The sequence below is a fragment of the Bufo gargarizans genome, chromosome 4 (assembly GCF_014858855.1).
Source record: "Bufo gargarizans isolate SCDJY-AF-19 chromosome 4, ASM1485885v1, whole genome shotgun sequence".
Taxonomy (NCBI): Eukaryota; Metazoa; Chordata; class Amphibia; order Anura; family Bufonidae; genus Bufo; species Bufo gargarizans.
The window spans coordinates 526,977,884-526,996,936 of record NC_058083.1 but is presented as its reverse complement, the minus strand read 5'-3'; the positions used below and the strand labels follow the sequence as shown (position 1 = coordinate 526,996,936).

Here is a 19,053-nt window from a genome sequence, read left to right as displayed (position 1 = left end):
GTCCAGGCATGCTGGGAGTTGTAGTTTTGCAACAGCCGAGGGCCACAGGTTGGGCATCCCTGGTCTAAGTCCTGGTTGTGATGATGCCAGGCCGGCCATGTTACACTGGTACCAGCAGCTACTGTGGGGTCTGTGGAGAGCAGGGTGTTGAAACCTGCACGGGGCCCCGCAGATACAGCAGTCGGGCGGGGTGCATGCCATTTGTTGTGTACACCCCTGTTAATTGCTGGTTATCGAGCTCCTATATGGATGATCTAATCCACATGAAGAACACATTCCTGACTCGTCTTCTGCCGAGTTGTGAGAAAATATTAAGGAAGTGTTCAAGGATTTGCAGCCCGGACATGTTCCGCCGCGCCGCGGGGGCTTCTTGGAGTTGGGTGGATGCACAAAACACTGGAGATCTGACACTTTTACAATAGACCTGATCGTTAATGCTGCCTGGAGTAATTCGTGACGGAGACTCTGATGCAAATGTGAATACACCCTTAAAGGGGTACTCCTTAGACATTTATGTATTATCCTCAAGATATGCCGGATAGATGCAGCTCACGATCATCTGTCTTCAGGACGGGGAACTCCGACCGCAGCATAAATGAAGGGGCGACCATGGAAAGCATGGAGGTCAGAGGGACACCCATCTATCAGACATAACTGGTAGGAATACCCCTTTAATCACTGTATATTGAGAAGCTCTGAGGCTCTTTAAGGCTCTGTTCACATCTGCGTTGGAGGCAGTCACAGTTTCCGTCGGGGGGGGGAAGAAATAGCGCCCCATGATAGGGTCCGGAGTCCGCCATGCGACAGATCTGGCACTGCAATTTACAACAGAAGCTGAGATACAGATGTGACTTGAGCCTAATACACTTTGGGGGAGATTTATCTTACTTTAGAGTCTCTGCTTGCTGTCAATAAATGCAAACATCTTGTTTACATCCACAGGATGAAAACCTCTGTAGATCATGTGACATGGGTGAAAGTGCTGTGATACATCATGATGAGAAGCGCACCTGTGTCAGCAAGGAATGGGGGGGGGGGGGGATTCCAGTGTCTCCTTTGTCTCCCGTTTTGGCGCTTGCTCAGTGGATCTCCTGCTTCGCTCCAAGCAGTGCACATTGCAAATGAGCAAGCGGCAAGACCCGGAGACACCGCACAGTCGTGAGATGACAGGTCTCTACGCTCAGTCTGCTGGAATCTGCTGGAATCCACTGAGCAAATGCAGAGACACGGCGCAGGCGCAAGAAGACTGGGCTAAATGAGATGTCCAGCCCTGTCAATCCAGAGGGAGGGATTGAAGCTGAAGGGGCATAACAAACTGGTGCTTCAAGGGCTCTGGCCAGCCCCTTGGTGCTCCAGTAAGGTAATTTTGCATATGAATAAAAGAAATGCAGTGTTGTCTGCAACAGATCAGGGTATCAGTTTAATCAGCATGATCAACCCTACCAGCTGAATGCTTGGTTTAAATAGGGTTGATCATGCTGACTGATGCTCTTTGAAACATGTGAAAGTAGAATGCGAAAAAAACTGTCAGTAAATAAGAAAAGAAATAGATTTTCCCGGTTGACTGTACTGGAACGTAATAAACTTCTCGTCTTTCCTCCGCTTGTGCCACTTTCCACTTTTTAAATGTTTTGCGCAATATTTTTTAGAATATGGAAATTAAGCGCCTTTACAATTAGTCTCGATTTATAACGTCCTTGCGCAGATCTGTATGTCTCCTTGGTTGCAGACCTGTGTTACTTGCTTCCATCTTCCTCCTCTTCTACTGCCTGTCGGTCAAGAGAAGGCTGCGTCAGACTACACAGAGTGTGTGTGTTTAGTCTGTAACCATGGAGACACATAGTTGTACCTAGGAGCTGTAGGCACTAAATAAGAGGACCCTTTCAATCAAGGGCCTTGGAGCTCTGTAACAGAAATGGAGGCCTGTAGCGTTATATTAGTGATATGTCACTGTATGGGGATGAATAATGAAGGGACGGCAGCACAGATTTACCTCTGCACAATGGAGCTCTGGACATCCACAGTGAAGGGGACGCAGTGCTGAATCAGCGCTGGGGGGGTAAAAAAAATGTCTCCAGCTGTCTGTTACCCTGGCTTCCCTATGATAACGCTGCAGGGAGTCCCGGTGACCCTGTGATAACGCAGCAGGGAGTCCCGGTGACCCTGTGATAACGCCGCAGGGAGTCCCGGTGACCCTGTGATAACGCCGCAGGGAGTCCCGGTGACCCTGTGATAACGCTGCAGGGGCTCCGGGGCTTGTTTGGCTCTATGGTCACCGGAAACACTTCAGATGTATGTGGTATGAGCAGATTTCTATCCTGAACTTAGAATAATAGCTCGGTGAAGAATGTACCGAGGGAGGCGAGAGGGAAGAGCGGGGTGTCAGGGGTCAGGCCGTCTCTGAAATCTAATGAGTCTGGTGACGAGTGAGCGGCACAGCTGCAGGCAAGAGCGGGGGCCCAGGCTGTTATGGTTGTGGCTGGCAGGTTTATTCCTGGCACTTGTTGTCGGGCTCTCCGGTCACTTGTGGCTTTCATCTAACGCCCTCCTCCCTCTTCATCTTCAGGTGGTTTTCTAGAAAATGACCATTGAGGACCTGACTGTCGGGTACCTTGAAGGACACACCCTGCCTGTTGTGCACCACTTCCAGCCGTGCTATCCGGACCCCTGCCGACCGGTCACATTCTCCGTGGCTGCTGCTCCAATGCCGTCTGACTGTGGTGAGTGCAAGATGTGTGCAGCTCCTGATTATATTACTACGTGGCTGTCAGTCCCACTAACTAATGTGAGAACATGTATGTAACATGTCAGAGACGATAAGTAACTGTCTGGTATTGCATTCTTTAGCTGAATTATATCAAGCCTAATACTCCAGTCACATCCAGAGCTGCGTTCAGAATTCTGCTGGTTTCTTTGTGGCAGGCTGCAAAGTTTCCTTCTCTGGTTTCACTGCTGCTGCTTCAGTGTCTGTACAGAAGGTGCAGTGCGCTTAGTGGGAGTTGTAGTATTTATTCCGGGCACTTTACAGAAAGCCTCATATCTCACAATACAATGCACCATCTGTCTGTCAGCATAGTCTGTATTACAGGCAGTAGCAGGGAGAAGCATTCTCTATGCTGCTCTGGATGCAACTAGAGCATCAAGATCAGAGCAAGTAAAGCAAAGGCCCTACAGTATGTAATCATGACTGAATAGTTGCACTAAACTGATGTTCAGCTAGGCCACCGCGATATCGGTGGGATTGGTGTGGGCCACCTCAGATATCAGTGGGGGGCTCAGCACCAGGAGCCCCTCAGATATTGGTGGGGGCCTCAGCACCAGGGCCCCACAGATATTGGTTGGGGCCTCAGCACCAGGGCCCCACAGATATTGGTTGGGGCCTCAGCACCAGGGCCCCACAAATATCAGTAGTGGCCTCAGCACCAGGAGCCCCTCAGATATCGGTGGTAGCCTCAGCACCAGGCCTCCCTTGATATCGTGGTGGCCTCAGCACCAGCACCCTCACATATCGATGGGGACCTCATATGCAGGACCCCTCAGATATCAGTGGTGGCCTCAGCACCAGGACCCCGTCAGATATCGTGGGAACTCTGTAGCAGGACCCCCTCAGATATTAGTGGGCGCTCAACAGCAGGCTCCTCTCTGATATCAGTGGGGCGTTCAGAACCATGATCCCTCTTATGCATCATGCTTATATTTGGATAATTAAGAGGAGAAAAGCAAATCGTTAGCACTCCTCCTGTGTATCTTAGGACAAATATCTTGGCGGTGACGCGGTGTCGACGGAGAGAATATATGCAGTCAAAGATTTTTGTGTTTTCATTATGGCATGGAGTGCTTTTCTTCATTTTAAAGGTACATTACTATTTGCTTTTGTTACAGATTCTCCTTTTTTGACCCAAATGATGCCTCGTGTCAGGATATTCTCTTTGATCCGGACACTTTCCGTTTCAGAGCTTTTTGCTATCTTAAGACAATGGGTCCCCAAGTCCAGCAGAACATAGAGGTCATCGGGAATGAGGTGAGCTTATACGGACCGGTCAAAGGGAGGGGCAGTGTCAAGACCTGAAACACAGAGGTAGGGATTTATGAAGCCCTATATATATACTGTGTGTGTATGGTGTGTATATATATATATATATCATATATATATATATATATATTATTCACTAATGAAATTGTAGATCACCTGAAGGCATCAAAACTATGAAATTAACACATGTGGAATTATATACATAACAAAAAAGTGTGAAACACACTGAAAATATGGTCATATTCTAGGTTCTTAAAAGTAGCCAACCTTTTGCTTTGATTACTGCTTGCACACTCTTGGCATTCTCTTGATGAGCTTCAAGAGGTAGTCACCTGAAATGGTCTCCACCAGTCTTGACGGAGCTCCAGAGATGCTTAGCACTTGTTGGCCCTTTGCCTTCACCTCTGCGGTCCAGCCACCCCAAAACCATCTCGATTGGGTTCAGGTCCGGTGAATGTGGAGGCCAGGTCATCTGGCGCAGCACCCATCACTCTCCTTCCGGTCAAATAGCCCTTACACCCTGGAGGTGTGTTTGGGGTAATTGTCCTGTTGAAAAATAAATGATGGTCAACTAAACGCAAACGGATGGAAGAGCATTGCCGCTGCAAGATGCTGTGGTAGCCATGCTGGTTCAGTATGCCTTCAATTTTGAATAAATCCCCAACAGTGTCACCAGCAAAGCACCCCCACACCATCACACCTCCTCCTCCATGCTTCACGGTGGGAACCAGGCATGTAGAGTCCATCCGTTCACCTTTTCTGCGTCGCACAAAGACACGGTGGTTGGAACCAAAGATCTCAAATTTGGACTCCTCAGACCAAAGCACAGATTTCCACTGGACTAATGTCCATTCCTTGTGTTCTTTAGCCCAAACAAGTCTCTTCTGCTTGTTGCGTGTCCTTAGCAGTGGTTTCCTAGCAGATATTCTACCATGAAGGCCTGATTCACACAGTCTCCTCTTAACAGTTGTTCTAGAGTGGTGTCTGCTGCTAGAACTCTGTGTGGCATTGACCTGGTCTCTAATCTGAGCTGCTGTTAACCTGCGATTTCTGAGGCTGACTCGGATAAACTTATCCTCCGCAGCAGAGATGACTCTTGGTCTTCCTTTCCTGGGGCGGTCCGCATGTGAGCCAGTTTCTTTGTAGCGCTTGATGGTTTTTGTGACTGCACTTGGGGACACTTTCAAAGTTTTCCCAATTTTTCGGACTGACTGACCTTCATTTCTTAAAGTATGATGGCCACTCTTTTTTCTTTACTTAGCTGCTTTTTTCTTGCCATAATACAAATTCTAACAGTCTATTCAGTAGGACTATCAGCTGTGTATCCACCTGACTTCTCCACAACGCAACTGATGGTCCCAACCCCATTTATAAGGCAAGAATCCCACTTATTAAACCTGACAGGGCACACTTGTGAAGTGAAGACCATTTCAGGTGACTACCTCTTGAAGCTCATCAAGAGAATGCCAAGAGTGTGCAAAGCATAATCAAAGCAAAAGGTGGCTACTTTGAAAACCTAGAATATGACATATTGTCAGTTGTTTCACACTTTTTATTATGTATATAATTCCACATGTGTTAATTCATAGTTTTGATGCCTTCAGTGTGAAGCTACAATTTTCATAGTCATGAAATTATTCACTCCTCCTAGCTGCAGTGGCAACCACACGACACCCCCGCAAAAGTGTCTCAGAGATCTTGGGACAGAGAGACAGGGCTCTATACAGGGTTGTGGAATATGTAGGTGCTATAATGGCAAAGGAGCATGGAATATACGGAATCTACATTAATAACCCTAGAACATGTCACTGCACTGATAGTGTTTTACTTTATTTAAGTCTTGTCTGTTTGCAGATTTTGAAGCGAGGATGTAACGTCAATGACCGGGATGGACTGACGGATATGACGTTGCTGCATTACACGTGTAATCTGGAGCACAAGGCATCGGTGAGAGCTGTGGGCGACTGACTTCACTTTTGTATATTGGTGTTAACTACAATCTAACAAAATAACAATAACTTTTACAAAGACAGGTGCACTCTGTGGTCTTACTAAACCCTCATACTGATGTTAAAATTGAGAGATTAGCCACCTTATCCTACTGTGAAGGACATGTCTGAGCCCGACCTAACGCTAAACCTACCTGTGCCGTATGGGCAATACCAGGAGCCAGTGGGCAAATTACAGGCGCGCAAGGTCCGACTCGCAGCAAACTCCCAGTTACCTCCAGCCCGAGCTACTTGAGAAACCTTGGCGCGGTGCTCGGGATCAGACATGTCCTCCACAGTAGGATATGGTGGCTAATCTCTCAATTTTACATCAGTATGAGGGTAAGACCGCAGAGTGCACCTGTCTTTGTAAAAGTTATTGTTATTTTGATTGATTGTTTCACATCCACACATTTGCTATCCTGTGTAGGATGTCTGATGTGGTACTTGTGGTCCGCTGCAGACATCCTCCATTGTATGCATTTTTGCTAGGGATCGCCATTAACAGCGGACCACAAGTGCAGGACCTGCCCCCCCGGTATAGATGCACCACTGCATATGGGGTTGAGCACTTCCTGCTTTTCATTACCACGCCAATTTGTAGTTCAATTACAATCTACAAACGGCCCAACCCACATATACAACCGTCTATCCTATGGACACGTAGTATATAGGCCTTACATGTTTTACAGGTGTTTCCTGTGAATGTGACGTGTCATGGCCTTTTGGTAGCTGTTTCTTTCATCTGTTTGGAATGTTGTAACTAGATATGATATCTCCTGGTGTAAATTGTCCCTCTCTTCGCTTTCTGTGCATGTACATAGGGGCTCTAGGCTCATAAACTAACTAACCTGACAGGAGGAAGTAAATCGCACTCTTCGTCATCCCCTCGGTTCTACCAGCAGATGCGTAAAACACAATTTGGAAGCAAAACAGTCATGATAATGAACCGTCTGTCGTGACAGGACACAGGGAGCGTCGTCTTAGTCACAAAATGCAGTTTTTGAGTTCCTTTTCTTAAAGGTACAGGTGATTTCTTTCATGCAGGTGATGCAGAGACCGCTGCAAAATTCGCCTCTCACCTCATGACATTGGAGCAGATGTGAGCCTACGAAGTCGCTGGACTAATATGAACGCTCTGCATTATGCTGCCTATTTTGATGTTCCTGAGTTGATACATCTTATACTGAAGGCTTCAAAGCCAAGAGGTAGGAAAGCTGGAAGGTAGAGGTGTGCTTAAGAAATATATGTATGACTGCAGTTTGGGTTTAAATCATCCCCCTTCCCACACTCATACTTCTGTTGAGACCACCCTTATCTCTGCTCTCAGTATCAGGCTTCTACACATCTCCTATGGTCTCAATACCCTGCCTCTCTTCTCTTAGTACCTTTCCTCTCTTCTGTCAGTACTTGGCCTCTCCTGTCTTCTGTCAGTACCTGGCGTCTCTCCTGATCTGTCAGTACCCTGCCGCCTTATCAGTACTCAGCCTCTTTTCTCTCAGTACCTGGTCTCCTCTGTTCTCTCTATCTGGCCTGTCCTTCCCTCTCCTCTATTGTACCTGGCCTCTCCTATCTTCTCTCTGTACCCGACCTCTCCTCTCTTCTCTGTCTACTCGACCTCTCCTCTTTTTTCTCTCTCTCTGTCTACTCGACCTCTCCTCTTTTCTCTCTGTCTACTCGACCTCTCCTCTTTTCTCTCTGTCTACTCGACCTCTCCTCTTTTCTCTCTGTCTACTCGACCTCTCCTCTTTTCTCTCTCTGTCTACTCGACCTCTCCTCTTTTCTCTCTCTGTCTACTCGACCTCTCCTCTTTTCTCTCTCTGTCTACTCGACCTCTCCTCTTTTCTCTCTCGTCTACTCGACCTCTCCTCTTTTCTCTCTGTCTACTCGACCTCTCCTCTTTTCTCTCTCTGTACCCGACCTTTCCTCATTTCTCTCTGTACCCGACCTTTCCTCATTTCTCTCTGTACCCGACCTTTCCTCATTTCTCTCTGTACCCGACCTTTCCTCATTTCTCTCTGTACCCGACCTCTCCTCTTTTCTCTCTGTCTACTCGACCCTCTCCTCTTTTCTCTCTGTCTACTCGACCCCTCTCCTCTTTTCTCTCTGTCTACTCGACCCCTCTCCTCTTTTCTCTCTGTCTACTCGACCTCTCCTCTTTTCTCTCTGTACCCGACCTCTCCTTTTTCTCTGTACCCGACCTCCCTCTTTTCTCTCTGTACCCGACCTCTCCTCTTTTCTCTCTGTACCCGACCTCTCCTCTTTTCTCTCTGTACCCGACCTCTCCTCTTTTCTCTCTGTACCCGACCTCTCCTCTTTTCTCTCTGTACCCGACCTCTCCTCTTTTCTCTCTGTACCCGACCTCTCCTCTTTCTCTCTGTACCCGACCTCTCCTCTTTTCTCTCTGTACCCGACCTCTCCTCTTTTCTCTCTGTACCCGACCTCTCCTCTTTTCTCTCTCTGTACCCGACCTCTCCTCTTTTCTCTCTCTGTACCCGACCTCTCCTCTTTTCTCTCTGTACCCGACCTCTCCTCTTTTCTCTCTGTACCCGACCTCTCCTCTTTTCTCTCTGTACCCGACCTCTCCTCTTTTCTCTCTGTACCCGACCTCTCCTCTTTTCTCTCTCTACCCGACCTCTCCTCTTTCTCTCTGTACCCGACCTCTCCTCTTTTCTCTCTGTACCCGACCTCTCCTCTTTTCTCTCTGTACCCGACCTCTCCTCTTTTCTCTCTGTACCCGACCTCTCCTCTTTTCTCGCTCTGTACCCGACCTCTCCTCTTTTCTCTCTGTACCCGACCTCCCTCTTTTCTCGCTCTGTACCCCACCTCTCCTCTTTTCTCGCTCTGTACCCCACCTCTCCTCTTTTCTCGCTCTGTACCCCACCTCTCCTCTTTTCTCGCTCTGTACCCCACCTCTCCTCCTTTCTCGCTCTGTACCCCACCTCTCCTCCTTTCTCGCTCTGTACCCCACCTCTCCTCCTTTCTCGCTCTGTACCCCACCTCTCCTCCTTTCTCGCTCTGTACCCCACCTCTCCTCCTTTCTCGCTCTGTACCCCCCTCTCCTCCTTTCTCGCTCTGTACCCCACCTCCTCCTTTCTCGCTCTGTACCCCACCTCTCCTCCTTTCTCGCTCTGTACCTCCTTTCCCTCCTCTGTACCCCACCTCCTCCTTCTCGCTCTGTACCCAACCTCCCCTCCTTTCCCATCTTCCGCTCTGTACCCCACCTCTCCTCCTTTCTCGCTCTGTACCCCACCTCTCCTGTTTACTCTTACTGTTCGCTTTCTGTACCTGACTCTCTCCTCTCTTTTCTCTGTAGGCTTCCCTTATCTTCTCTCAGTACCTGAGCTCTACTGTCTTCTCTCAGTAACCGGCCTATTCGCTCTGTACCCAGCCTTCCCTATCCTCTCTGTATCCAGCTTCTCCTCTCTTATCTCTGTACACGGCCTCCTGTCTCTTCTGCTCTCAGTAATTGCCTCTCCTGACATCCCTGTACACAGCCTTCTTTCATACCATTATTGCATGGCATATGTTGACATTGTGTGGTAGCACGCCGAACCTTCTGCCGGTTCACAATTAGTATTGCATACTGGTTGCTAGTTTGGGGTTTGTTTTGCAGTGTTTCGTCTCGGCGTGACACGCATCTGAGAGGATGCTTCTGAGCGGACAGCTGCTGTGAATCCTTTTACCTCCCTCCATGATATTTTATAAGGCAGTAATATTGTGTTTTCCCTGTGTGAAGAGATAAAAGTGGCATTTCCTTCAGTCATGCGCCTCACACTTCCACGTCCTGCCTCCTGCTGTGACTTATTTCTTTCTTTCAGATGTCGATGCCACCTGTAGTGACTTTGATTTTGGGACTGCGCTGCACATTGCTGCTTCAAACCTGTGCTTGGGAGCTGTGAAAGCCTTGTTGGAAAATAGAGCAAATCTGGCCTTCAGGGTAAGGGATCCAGAACACAGAACGAGCAAGTCTGTACCAGCGAAATAACAATACAGAGGGAATACGGTCCAATATATAGCGCCAAATGTCAAACAATACATAGGGCTGTGTGCATGAGGCCTTAAAGGGGTATAAAGTTCTACAAATAGGGCTATACTTGTATAATAAAAACATACACAATATTCAAAAATACATTCTATAAGAATTCCTTGTTTTTCAAGATCTCTGCTCACTGTAATTCAATAGGAACTTTAATGTGTAATTCCATGGGATAATATTCTGTCCTGGTCATCAATCTGATTTCACATTTGTGTAACAACAAGTGTGAACTTGAGATTGCCATAAATGTCAGCTTCTGCTCAGAAGCATGCAAAACAGTCACTAAATAGTAGGTGACAATAGTGAATTTCTTCATGGGTATTCCCATCATATCATGGGACCAAAACTATTTTTCCCTGCACAACTGCGCCACAGACGCTCACGTCTGCAGTCAAGACTACCCGACCCCACATATACAGTACAGACCAAAAGTTTGGACACACCTTCTCATTCAAAGAGTTTTCTTTATTTTCATGACTATGAAAATTGTAGGTTCACACTGAAGGCATCAAAACTATGAATTAACACATGTGGAATTATATACATAACAAAAAAGTGTGAAACAACTGAAAATATGTCATATTCTAGATTTTTCAAAAGTAGCCACCTTTTGCTTTGATTACTGCTTTGCACACTCTTGGAATTCTCTTGATGAGCTTCAAGAGGTAGTCACCTGAAATGGTCTTCCAACAGTCTTGAAGGAGTTCCCAGAGATGCTTAGCACTTGTTGGCCCTTTTGCCTTCACTCTGCGGTCCAGCTCACCCCAAACCATCTCGATTGGGTTCAGGTCCGGTGACTGTGGAGGCCAGGTCATCTGGCGCAGCACCCCGTCACTCTCCTTCATGGTCAAATAGCCCTTACACAGCCTGGAGGTGTGTTTGGGGTCATTGTCCTGTTGAAAAATAAATGATGGTCCAACTAAACGCAAACCGGATGGAATAGCATGCCACTGCAAGATGCTGTGGTAGCCATGCTGGTTCAGTATGCCTTCAATTTTGAATAAATCCCCAACAGTCTCACCAGCAAAGCACCCCCACACCATCACACCTCCTCCTCCATGCTTCACGGTGGGAACCAGGCATGTAGAGTCCATCCGTTCACCTTTTCTGTGTCGCACAAAGACACGGTGGTTGGAACCAAAGATCTCAAATTTGGACTCATCAGACCAAAGCACAGATTTCCACTGGTCTAATGTCCATTCCTTGTGTTCTTTAGCCCAAACAAGTCTCTTCTGCTTGTTGCCTGTCCTTAGCAGTGGTTTCCTAGTAGATATTCTACCATGAAGGCCTGATTCACAGAGTCTCCTCTTAACAGTTGTTCTAGAGATGTGTCTGCTGCTAGAACTCTGTGTGGCATTGACCTGGTCTCTAATCTGAGCTGCTGTTAACCTGCGATTTCTGAGGCTGGTGACTCGGATTAACTTATCCTCCGCATCAGAGGTGACTCTTGGTCTTCCTTTCCTGTTGCGGTCCGCATGTGAGCCAGTTTCATTGTAGCGCTTGATGGTTTTTGTGACTGTGCTTGGGGACACTTTCAAAGTTTTCCCAATTTTTCGGACTGACTGACCTTCATTTCTTAAAGTAATGATGGCAACTCGTTTTTCTTCTGCTTTTTTCTTGCCATAATACAAATTCTAACAGTCTATTCAGTAGGACTATCAGCTGTGTATCCACCTGACTTCTCCACAACGTAACTGATGGTCCCAACCCCATTTATAAGGCAAGAAATCCCACTTATTAAACCTGACAGGGCACACCTGTGAAGTGAAAACCATTTCAGGTGACTACCTCTTGAAGCTCATCAAGAGAATGCCAAGAGTGTGCAAAGCAGTAATCAAAGCAAAAGGTGGCTACTTTGAAGAACCTAGAATATGACATATTTTCAGTTGTTTCACACTTTTTTGTTATGCATATAATTCCACATGTGTTATTTCATAGTTTTGATGCCTTCAGTGTGAATCTACAATTTTCATAGTCATGAAAATAAAGAAAACTCTTTGAATGAGAAGGTGTGTCCAAACTTTTGGTCTGTACTGTACATGCACGCTCGACTCAGTTGTGGACAAAAAAATTGGGCAGTTGAAATCCAACTGCTGAACCTTATCTCTCCCTTCCTGAGGCAGGCACAGCACTATGAAGTGCCTTTTGCGCCGTGGCATTAGAAGAATTTTGATATCTCTTGTCGAATATCTTCTATATTAAAAGAATCTTCATATAAAAGAGAGGATAAAAAAAAAGAAAAAAAATTATATGATCCTTCAGGCAGACATAATCCCCTCTAAGTTCTTTTATCGAGTATCTTAATTTGATTTGTGCAAGCAGTGAAACAAAGGGACAATTGTCTATGCAAAAATATATATGTAATTTATTATACACAATACAAACAAGAATATCAAATCAATACAATTGCAAAGACAAACAATGAAGGTGTAAAATAATACCCCAAATATGCCACACGGTGGTGTTAATACACCACTATCTCACCAGCACAGTACAACTTAAAGTTACCTATGAAAAAAAATGCCAATGCTATACTTTTAACAAACAGACCAATGATTTATATACCAGGAAAAACTTAGGATCTTCTGTTTACCAAACAGGCTATAACAAAACACAGATTAATACAGGAAGAATAAATGTTATCCCTGGACTCTGTTTTCCTGTGACCAATCAAAAATATATGATATTAATATGACAAAGTATGCAGCTCGGCAATCAGACTACAGAATATAACTTCCAAGGGTTTAGTCCTCTTTTTAAATAATTCCAGATCTTCCATTAGCAATATGCATCTTTGCTAAGAGAATAATCAGCATTATGGAGGCGCCTAACACTATATTTTCCCACAGTATGGGGACTTTTGGCTACATACCGAGATAAATATCTTATTAATATCACAAGCAATAAGCACAGTATATAAGCACGGGTCAAAGGTAGACAGAGTTTCAGATGGGACCAGTTCTCAAAAACTTTCCTAGTAGTCAAAAAATAATCCAAGTTTCTTTTGGTATATCTTTGTTGTGGTCAGTTTCCTTTGTGTGTTTTTCTTATTGGTGAGAGATCCCCTGATGCTCTGCACACCAGTAATTATTCCCGACCTTATCTAAGAATCATCCCCTTCTGGATTAGGGATTTTTAATCCGGTAAGGTGGGTGTATTCGTATGCTAATAACAAGATGATGTCATATTAACCCTTGACATGGTATAAAAAAATTGTAAAATAATATAATATTGTCCATCTGCCTCCAGATGGCACTGTTGTAACATCAGACTTTTAAGTGAAAACTTAGAAAATGTGGCTTCATTTTATTAGGTACCTTTAACCTTTCTCAACATATATCAAAGAGGAGGGATACTTCTCTGACACTCTGAAGTAATATTTCCCAGACTTAGTGGAACCAATTTGATGGTTCCCATACCATCTTATTTATGGTCAGATAAGAAATACAATGGGCCTTACACTCGCACTGTGGGTTTGTATAATCTAACTGTCCAAGCTATTGAGTAACAACGCCTGGAATAACATTATCTCTTCTGAGAATAATATACACTCACCTAAAGAATTATTAGGAACACCATACTAATACGGTGTTGGACCCCCTTTTGCCTTCAGAACTGCCTTAATTCTATGTGGCATTGATTCAACAAGGTGCTGATAGCATTCTTTAGAAATGTTGGCCCATATTGATAGGATAGCATCTTGCAGTTGATGGAGATTTGAGGGATGCACATCCAGGGCACGAAGCTCCCGTTCCACCACATCCCAAAGATGCTCTATTGGGTTGAGATCTGGTGACTGTGGGGCCATTTTAGTACAGTGAACTCATTGTCATGTTCAAGAAACCAATTTGAAATGATTTGAGCTTTGTGACATGGTGCATTATCCTGCTGGAAGTAGCCATCAGAGGATGGGTACATGGTGGTCATGAAGGGATGGACATGGTCAGAAACAATGCTCAGGTATCCCGTGGCATTTAAACGATGGTCAATTGGCACTAAGGGGCCTAAAGTGTGCCCAGAAAACATCCCCCACACCATTACACCACCACCACCAGCCTGCACAGTGGTAACAAGGCATGATGGATACATGTTCTCATTCTGTTTACGCCAAATTTGGACTCTACCATTTGAATGTCTCAACAGAAATCGAGACTCATCAGACCAGGCAACATTTTTCCAGTCAGTCCAATTTTGGTGAGCTCGTGCAAATTGTAGCCTCTTTTTCCTATTTGTAATGGAGATGAGTGGTACCCGGTGGGGTCTTCTGCTGTTGTCACGGCTGTAAGTGAGCAACAAGAGCCTACACAGTGAATAGCAACTGACCGGACCCAAACTAGGGAGGATAAAGGGTGACCCCTGTCAGACCCTAAGGCCCCCTGCACACGATCAGGATTGCGTGCGGATTTGCGTGCGGAAAATCCGCACCGTAGGTCATGTACATTGTATTCTATGAGAATTTGAAATTCTCAATGCACACGATGCAGATTTTTTCCGCGCGGATTTTGACCTGCGGTGCGGATTTTAAAATCCGCGACATGTCAATTAATTTTATTTTTCCTGACCGGATTTTCTTCATTCACTTAGTGAAATCCGCATGCGGAAAATCCGCATGCGGAAAATCCGCACGCAAATCCGCACCAATTAATGCGGATTGACCGCACAGATTTGCCTGCGAACACCTGCGGATTTCAGTGCGGATTCTCCGCACATGAATCCTGAACGTGTGCATGTACCCTAAAAGCTCTCCCTAAGCTGCTATGCACATGTCCAGATCCAGATGGTGGATCTAGACATGCCCGCGTACCTAAGGCTGATGAACACTGAAACCCCTACAATAGTGGAAGGGGCACGGCCACCGGTGCCTTGCTAAGTATATGGACGGAACCGGGGTTGCCTCGGATCCAGTCAACAAAGAAACAGAAACACACAATGTCTGAACACTTAACTGAAGGAGCTGCAGCTGCAGTGAAAACAGATCCAAAGTCAGCAGACAATATCCGAAGTACTTGCTTCAGCAGAACACAGATCCAGTGAAAAGATATCACACAGGTGAAGATACTCAAGCGAGAGATACAGCTCAAATGAAAAGTATAATCCGCACCTCTACAAAGGAGGAGGAGTGATTTAAAGGCAGCTAAATCAAACACAGGAGGGACAGCTGGGAGGAAGGAAACAGAAAGTAAAGATCTCATCATAGGGGCGGAGAAACAGGGCAGAGGGAACTCCTCCAAGCTCTAGTAGTGACATCATCACAGGGGTGGAGAAACAGAGCTGTGAGAACGTCTCAAAGCTCTGGTAGTGACAGCTGTTGTAGCCCATCCGCCTCAAGGTTGTGCGTGTTGTGGCTTCACAAATGCTTTGCTGCAGACCTCGGTTGTAACGAGTGGTTATTTCAGTCAACGTTGCTCTTCTATCAGCTTGAATCAGTCGGCCCATTCTCCTCTGACCTCTAGCATCAACAAGGCATTTTTGCCCACAGGACTGCCGCATACTGGAGGTTTTTCCCTTTTTAACACCATTCTTTGTAAACCCTAGAAATGGTTGTGCGTGAAAATCCCAGTAACTGAGCAGATTGTGAAATACTCAGACCGGCCCGTCTGGCACCAACAACCATGCCACGCTCAAAATTGCTTAAATCACCTTTCTTTCCCATTCTGACATTCAGTTTGGAGTTCAGGAGATTGTCTTGACCAGGACCACAACCCTACATGCATTGAAGCAACTGCCATGTGATTGGTTGACTAGATAATCGCATTAATGAGAAATAGAACAGGTGTTCCTAATAATTCTTTAGGTGAGTGTATATCAATATTGCATATTATACATTAATTATTAATATGTTCATACTAAAAAGCTAAATAAATGCACACATGAATATATATAATACTTATAAATATATGAATAGACACCACACACCAGATGTGTCTAAGGCCTTGTTCACATCACCGTTTCTCCTTTCCGTTCTCCGGCTCCATTGAGGAGCAGGAGAACGGAAAGGACGGATTCTGCAGATAACTGAGCGTAAAGGAGCCTAAAGACCCCATAGACTATAATGGGGTCCGTTCGGTGTCCGCTCAGAATATGATTTTTGAGCGGAGACGAAAGTCCTGTATCAAAAATCATATTCTGAGGGGACACCGAATGGACCCCATTACAGTCTATGGGGTCTTTAGGCTCCGTTACGCTCAGTTAAGTCTCAGTTATCTGCAGAATCCGTCCTTTCCTTTCTCCTGCTCCTCAACGGAGCCGGAGAACTGAAAGGTGATGTGAACGAGGCCTTAAGGATATAAATTCTTATCTTGTCATGGTTTAGCCATGAAAAAAACATTGTTCCATTTAGACGGGACATGTCTGGAGAAGCCAGTATACTCCCCATAGATAAACCCATATCTTTTAGCAATAACTTTTAAAATACAGTACAATGTTCTTTATATTCACCATAACTCTTATATAAACTGAACTTGCCATGAACTCCTCTTGGCCTCTTCAGCCACATAACAGAACTTTGGTTCAAGCTGATTTCATTCTTAAAGGCAATGAGCATTCATTTTGGCTATAATGGCATTAGATAATACTGTACACTTATGAAAATGCACTACACTCTGACTTTTAGTCTAACCAGACTGTCTATTACTCTGTAATTCCTCTAGCGCCGTTCTAAGGAAACAGTAGGTTTAAAGAGCACATCAAATGCTTCAAATAACTTATTTATTAACTTCAACTTTTATTCATATATAACACTGCCTCCTTCGTAGCAGATAGTCCATGTACAAAACACGTGTTAAATAAAGTATCATAAAATGGCGGTATGCATAAGATGGTGGTTCAACTGTTCAATCTTGTCATTTAACATAAAATGGTGGATACATTTCTTTTTGGAGTATCTGTACTCTCACTTTAAAATATTTAAGCACTTTATGATCTCTTTGAGAGGTATAGCTGAGGTCAACCAATAGTTCACTTGCTGAATTTGGTCGCAATTTGCGGTTAGCAGTAACTATTTGCAGATTGGTTGAGTATGATTTGGTATAGTTGTATTCAATTTGGATTGCAATATGGAATTTAAATGGTTGCAATTGTTTGTATGGTATTTGTAGTTTGCAATTGTATAGTATTTGCAATTGGTGGAACTGTAAGTAAACACATATATAACCAGTTCAGTATACAGTTCTAATCACTATATTAACGGTAGGAACATTATATAACTGTTTTAAATACCTATTTTGGCCTCTCTGCTTCCATAAAACACAGCTCTTAGAGGAGTGAATGTCTGTTCAGCTTCTCCCTCTGGTGAATAATGATTCCAGCAGCTCCTGCTAGGGGAATTTCCAACACAGGCTGTGTGTGAGGCTAGCTGTGATTGGTCAAAACTCCTGTGATTAGTCAAGGCTCCTGCCCAGCAACAACAGTTTCATTATATGCTTTCAGTTGTTTTTGATGTGTCATTGAGCTTACCTTACATTATATAATGAATCTTAAAGGCATATTATCTTTTCTGCTTCTGTGAACACAAAATATAAGTTATATGACATCCAAAACATAAACTCACTGTAAATAACTTTGCTTTTGTCTTTAACACATAAACATAGGAACTGTATTACGGCTATTGGCAGGTTTAGCTGTATACACATATAAGCTATACTAGCTAAATTGGCCAGCTAAACTCCCCCCCCCCCCCCTTTTTCAGGACTTTTATACCAATGACCTATCCTTTGGATATGCGGTGGGTGCTGGTTGTGTTCTGCCTCTGCCGGCAGTGACTAGGATGGGAAATTACTCCAATCCCGCTCATTTAACCTTGCATTTAGTTGAACTAGGCCTAGAAGACATTGTGCCTGGTGATACAAAATTTGGTATCGACATGTCCAAAACGATTAAAATATAAAACTATTTCTCCTGCACAGTGAATGCCGAGCCTGAATAATCTTTTTTTTTTTGGTCACCTTTTTTACACCCCACAAATCATTTTTTGTGATATAATAAAAAAACAAACCCTTCTACGGCCATGTGAATGGAAAGTGATAAAAAAATGATTATTGGCCTGGTCTTGGCAAAAATCCATGATTGCTCATGGTTAATCCCAGCAGAATGACCTCATAGAATACAAGATTTCCCTTGCGGCAGAATGTGGAGGTTGTGCTGCTGGTGGCTGATCCCAGGACACCATGAATACTAATTGATAGCAGAGCTGAAAATTTTTTTTTTTTTTTTTTTTTTTTGTCCAATTTCCTAGTCACGACAGGGTTAAATTCAGTTGTACTGTGCTCTGTCATAATGTGCGGTCTGCAGATCTTCTGCCTCACCTGAGAACCAGGAAATGATGCCTTTCTGTCTGTGCCTTTTGCTACTTGTCAGACTAGTGGGCTTTCTTTATCATTTTTTTTAAATCTTTATTAAAATCTAGATATGTCATCTGTGTGTTGTCGGCTTCGTCATGGCCTTTCCACAAATTATAATTGCGGACAAAAATAGGCAGTTCTATTAGGAAGATGCTGCATGCACATGGCCAGTATCAGTATTTTGTAGATCCACGATTTGCGGACCGCGAAATACATTTGGTCGTGTGCATGAGTCCTAAAAGAAAGATCCAGTGAAGAAATATGACATATACTCACATAGTATGGCGCTATCTGGTGCACATAGTGCTCCGTCACCCACACCACAGCCAGGTCTCCATAATAAATCTCTGTTCACCACATGGCAGCCAATAGAAATAGCAATCTGCTCTGCTTGTTGGGAGAGGAACAGAGCCTGCACAGGGGAAGTATAAAGGCACTGTGGGGCACATTTATTAAGACCAGTGTTTTAGGCCTCATGCACACGACCGTTGTTTTGGTCCGCATCTGAGCCGCAGTTTTTGCAGCTTGGATGCGGACCTATTCACTTAAATGGGGCCGCAAAAGATGCGAAGAGCACTCTGTGTGCAGTCCGCATCCGTTGCTCCGTTCCGTGCTCCGCAAAAAAAAATATAACCTGTCCTGTTCTTGTCCGTT

At 44.8% G+C, this 19,053-nt stretch overlaps 1 protein-coding gene across 1 annotated transcript in view; it reads left to right on the top strand.

Moving 5' to 3' along the window:
• The first annotated feature begins 272 nt into the window (after positions 1–272).
• The window catches only part of LOC122934239 (CAP-Gly domain-containing linker protein 4-like), a 66,278-nt gene continuing 47,497 nt past the window's right edge, over positions 273–19,053 (top strand). Inside the window, 7 exon segments of the mRNA XM_044289555.1 lie at positions 273–657; positions 2,567–2,724; positions 3,883–4,021; positions 5,888–5,993; positions 7,069–7,107; positions 7,110–7,229; positions 9,843–9,961. Coding sequence (XP_044145490.1) covers positions 2,582–2,724; positions 3,883–4,021; positions 5,888–5,993; positions 7,069–7,107; positions 7,110–7,229; positions 9,843–9,961 — 666 coding nt within the window. The 5' untranslated portion in view covers positions 273–657; positions 2,567–2,581.